This window comes from Merops nubicus, unplaced genomic scaffold (assembly GCF_000691845.1).
Source record: "Merops nubicus isolate BGI_N331 unplaced genomic scaffold, ASM69184v1 scaffold19129, whole genome shotgun sequence".
Classification (NCBI taxonomy): domain Eukaryota; kingdom Metazoa; phylum Chordata; class Aves; order Coraciiformes; family Meropidae; genus Merops; species Merops nubicus.
Window position 1 is genome coordinate 9,035 of NW_008633270.1, and position 5,514 is coordinate 14,548.

The window sequence follows — 5,514 nt, forward strand, 5'->3', positions numbered from 1 at the left end:
GTTTGGTCTCCTGATGTGTTTCAAACAAAAAATCTAATCATAAGAGTAGAGCTTATGGTTAGCAGAGTAACATCAAACTGTGTCAGTCCAAATCACTGCTTAATTTCTATAAAAGGATAATTCTTCAACGCATTAATTACTTAAATGGAGTAAGGAAAGTGAGTCTGTAAATAATGAACTCAAAGCTATAACTGTGGACTGTAAAAAGAGTTTTAAGTACAAATTTATGTTATGATACAAATAGGAAAAGATGTTTTCTTCACATGGTGAACATCAGAAAACGTGTGATTAATATCTAGCTGTCATTAACGTCTCTAAACATTTCCTTTTGATTGATGGGTTTTTCCTATGTGTTGGCAAGTTGTTAAGAATTTGGGAAGCTGTTGAGATAAAAAATCAAGGCAGTGCCACTGCTATTATGTTTTCCAATCACCTGAAGAAATCGGTGACTTTTTAAATGTGAGAGACTTCTCTAAAATGGCTTTTTTTTTTTTTTGTCTTTAAGATAAAGCACCTTTGTCAAAGAGTCTTTTATTAGTCCCAAGTGCCATCTCAATTCTATTGACTCTGCTCTTCCAACATTATCAGAAGTTCTTTGCATATAACCTACAAGGTATAAAAGAGGATTTTCAGGTAAGAATCACTTAATTTTGTGTAGAAAGAGACTGCAAACTGTGCTCTTCTATGTGTTTTATTTTCCAGTCTGTTTCTTTTCTGGTTCATTCCCTTTGTTCACTGTTGCAGACTAGCATGTTCTTACCTTTTTTTATGTCACCCCCAGTATGCTACTTTTTGGAAAAAGTGAGAAAAACAGGTATGAACCAATCAACACAGCTTCTTACTTCTTTCTTTTGTCTGTAAAATGATTTAGTTTGTATAATTTTTCCTTCCAGCCACTAGTATTTGGAACCTTGCTGGGAATGAAGTGTGATTTAACCTGAATAATAATACGAGTATTTTGGTATGGATGTCAAATATCTAATTGTGCTTAGTTTTTGAGGCTGAAGACAGCAGTTGTGATCAAGTATGCTGGTTAAATATGATTTAACAACAGAGGCTGTAACTTTCTGTAACTTCTGTGGTAGTTAGTTGTGGGAAACTAAAATTTGTCTGTTGCCTGGAACTTCCGCTTTTAATTTGAAGATTCCAAGTGATGGGGGAGTTTGTCATGCTCCTCAGTAATCTGCTGAATTGGTTGTCTTACTAGAGACTTCTTGCTCTTTCCCAAAACTGAGATACTTTATCTGTTAGGTATTGCATTTTGTGAGGTTTTGTTCTCAGCTTAATTGAGAATCCTCTAATATCAGTTGTAATTGTTGAAATAATGCACTTAGAAGTGAATAGATAGGTTTTGTGAGGATTTGGTTGGTTTTTTTTTTCATTTTTGAAAACAGCAAACTACTGCTCAACAGAGAAGGGCCAAATGCAAAATGCCTCTGTAATTATCCAACATTTTAAAGTTACATCAGAAATGTATGTAGTCAACTTAATGTCTTTGAGGATTCTGACTGAAGTTTATAAGCCTTAAAAGATTATTAGACCTAGCTAGTGATACTCTGTGCTGTTGCACTTTCTGTGATCGTTCCTGTGAAGAACAAGAGCTTTATTGTAATAATGTGAGTTACAGCTCTGTGAGAGCACTGCTCATCTTTTCCAAGGTCTTCCTAATGCTGTGTAGCGTAAACACATAAAATGATGTCTGCCTTTTATAAATGCTACAACCAAGTGTCTGGGGAGTGGGAGGAGAAAGTCTGAAACTATTAAAATTTTCAATGGAATTTTTGTGGGTTTTGGGTTTGTTTAGTTATTTGTTTTATTTACAGTTTGTCTTTAGAAGATCCCTCTCTTTACATTTGTTTGATATACTGAAAAGCAAGAGTAGCTGTTTTCTTCAAAGAAACCATCTTTAGTGCATCTTAAGCATAAACATTTGCAAGTATCTGTAGATGCTGTGATACTTTTATTGTGGTGCCCTGACAAACTTGTGGGTTTGTATTTTTTCTTTCCTGAAATGGTTGTTTCATTTATTGTCACAGCTTTTGGAGTAAGCTATATACTATGTCATTGTGTACCTCTGAGATCAGGAAGATTAGATTAACTCCTGTCTGATACTAATATTCAAATGAGAACACTTAAAAGAAGATTTGTTTAGAATAAATTAATCTGTAAGGAGGGGTTTAATGGAATGGAATTTTTTGAGAAGGTGAACAGACATTTTGGATATTGGATATTAACACTTTTTAAAGCTGGTAGAGGGCACAGGAAATAAAGCACCAGTGAAGAGGAGTACTTTTGATTTGGAAGGCAAAATATATACTGTCCAAAATTATACAATCCTTGTCTTCTTAAAGGGGACCCTCAAGAGCAGTGAAAATGCTGTGTGTAAAATGAAGATCTTAAAAAATACTTAGGTGTAATGTAATCAGTCTGGATGAAGTAAGGATCAATTAGGCTTAGAAACCTTCTGTAGCATTATGTGAGGGCCATTTAGTTAACGTGTGTCATGAAATGTTCAGCTGTAAGGTCACAGCTCTGCCAGTTTGGACTTTGGGAGGGATGGTACCTGTGCTACTGGCTAGGTTTTGACATTGGGCATGTTGACATGGGACAGCTAAAATGGTGAGGTCCCACTTCTTTCTTTTTGTTCAGTCCTTTGGTATGCTGGGAAAATTAAGAGGCAGAGGCATAAGTGGAGGCCTCAAGAAACATAAGGCTTGGGCAGTGTGTTGACATTTGGACTTCCACAGAGGGAAGAATGCCTAGCAGGCTGTGGCGTAGAAAGGGAACAGGGAGAGCCAAAGCTGAGCTGGAAACTAGAGTGGGAGCTTGAGGGCAGCAAGGACAGTTCCTGTAAGATCAGCTGCAGCAGAAGAAAAGCTGAAGGAGATTGTGGGTCCAGCCCTCACTGTGGCAGGGACCTAGTGACAAGTGATGCACAAAAGGCTGAGATATTCAGGCAGATACATTTATTAGCTTGTACTACTGTGTCTTGCCTTCCAGCCTCTGAGGTCTCTAAGCCTCCTAGCAGAGGTTGTGAGGGTGCAGCAGGGTCCATCATTGAGAAAAACAGAGTTGGGGATCACCGAACCCAGCCAAATATACATAAGTTAATGGGAGGTTACCTTTCAGGGTGCCAAAGGAGCTGAAAATGTAATTGTGAGACCTTTCTGTAGCATCTTTGAAAGGTCATGGCAACTGGTGGAGGTACCTGGGGACTGGAGAAAGGCAAACATCATACCTGTCTTCAGGAAGGGCAAGAAGGAGGATCAGGTAACATCAGCCTACACAGTCTTACCTTGGTCCCTAAGAAGGTCATGGAACAAATCCTTTTAAAAGCCATTCCTTGACACATGCAGGACAGAGAGGTGACTGGAACAACCAACCAAGATGAAGTATACAGATCCTGTGGGTCATGGGTTGCACAGCTGGTGTCAGCGACAAGGTTTGAGGTTTTGTGCCCATGGGACCCTCTCTGAGGATTGAGAACTATTTGGAAGAGATTGAATCCACTTGACCAAGTGGGACAAAAGCACCTTTACTAACAGCAAGGCTAGCCTGGTGAGGAGGACTTTCAGACAGGAACAACAAAGGAAGGAGATGCAACCCACAGTCACGTGGGGAGGCAGTGGACAGCAAAAGGGTGTAGGCTAATGTGAACAACAGGGATCCTGTAACCAGCAAAGCAGGGCTGAAAAGCACCTACCTCACGTGTATGCAGACAAATAAGGAAGTGCCTGTGGGTCAGCTTTACGTGGAACACTCCCATGCACTTTCTGGGAAATCAGTGTGACTGGGTGCCTCTCTGAAGTGCCTGTGTGCTAATGTGTGCTACATAGGGAACAAATAAGAGGAATTAAAGGTCATAAGGGGAATTAAATATCATAGTCATTTACAGGTCTACAATCTCATAGGGGTCACGGGGATGTGGTGAGTTAGTTCACGTGCTGCAGCAGGCAAACACAAGGTCTTCAGGAGGGACAAACAAGGACAGACAAGAATTGCAATTTATGTGAAAGAGCAGCTGAACTGCATAGAGCTTTGTCCTGGGACATGAGGAAGCTGAGAGTTTATGGGTCAGGTTTAGAGGGCAAACCATCACAGCCAACTTTGGTGGTGGTGTTAGCTACAGGCCACCTGGTCATGGAGAATTAGACAAGGTCTTCTTCAGATACCTGGAAGAAGACTCACGTTTTCAGGCCCTGGTCCTCATGGAGGGATTTAACCATCCTGATAAAAGTTTGGAGGGCAACACAGCAGGGCACAGGCAGTCCAGGTGGTTTCTGAAGTGCTTTGGTAGCAATTTCCTAACACAGATTTTTGAGGAGCTGATGAAGGGAGATGTTATGTCTAGACCTCACACTTACAAGCAAGGAAGAGGAACCTGTTGAGCATGTGAGGATCAGGGACAGCTTTGGTTGCAGTGACCATGAGATGGTGAAGTTCAGGGTCCTGAGAGGAGAGGAGGGGACAAGGCAAATTGCAGGATTGCAACCCTGGACTTCAGGAGAAGACAGGAGTCGAATCTGAGAAAGGATGGAACTGAGAAGGGTAACAAGAAGGGCTTCTACAGGAATATCAGCAAAAGGAAGGCTAAGGAAAGTGTGGGCCTGCTGCTTCATGGGAATAGGGACCTGGAAACAGAAAACACAGAAAAGGTCAAGGTGTCCAGTGCTTGCATTGCCTCAGTTCTTCACTAGTAAGACTTAACTTTCAGCAGTCCCAGGCTGCTGAGATCAGTGTGAACATCTGGAGCAACAGAAGCGTAACTCAGGCCAGGGAACATTTGAATTAACTGGACATGCACAAGTCCAAGTACATGGTGTTATACACCCACAAGTTTTGAAGGAGTTGGCTGGTGTTGTTGTGAGGCCACTCTTGACTATGTCTGAAAGGTCATTGCAATCAAGAAAGGTTCCCGAGGACTGGAAGAAGGCAGATGTCATTCCTATCTTCAGGAGAGGAAAGAAGGGAGATTGGGAAACTACATCTCTGGGACGGTCATGAAACAAGTCCTCCTAGAAATAATTTTCAAACATGCAAAGAACAATAAAGTGATGGGGGTAGTCAGCACAAATCTATGAAGTGGAAATCTTGACTAACCTGATATCCTGCTATGGTGAGGCAGATGACTATCTTGGTGGGTGAGGGGAAAGAAGTGATGTTGTTTGGTTTGACATTAGTACAGCTTTTTACACTGTCTCTCATAACATCCTCAGGCAAACTGATGAAATACAGGTGAGATAAGAGGGCAGTGAAGTGGACTGAAACCTGGCTGAACTGATGGGCTCACAGGGTTGTGGTACAGTAGCACAGAGTCCAGCTGGAGGCCAGTCATCAGTGGAGTACACCAGGGATGAATATGGGGGCCAGTACTGTTCAGTGGTCTTCATTCATAACCTGGACAGCAGGACAGAGTGTGCTCTCAACAAGCCTGTGGGTGATGTAGAACTTGGATGAGTATTTGATACACCAGTTAGTTCTGCTGCCATTCAGAGGTGAGAAAGGGGTCAGCAG

At 41.6% G+C, this 5,514-nt stretch overlaps 1 protein-coding gene across 1 annotated transcript in view; it reads left to right on the forward strand.

Annotated features, from left to right (window-relative positions):
- Positions 1 to 505: 505 nt before the first annotated feature.
- UBAC2 (UBA domain containing 2) overlaps positions 506 to 5,514 on the forward strand; it is a gene marked incomplete at its 5' end in the record, with an annotated part of 84,669 nt that continues 79,660 nt past the window's right edge. Inside the window, one exon of the mRNA XM_008948211.1 lies at positions 506 to 633. Within this exon, the coding sequence (XP_008946459.1) occupies positions 506 to 633 (128 nt within the window). The remainder of the gene's footprint in view (positions 634 to 5,514) is intronic.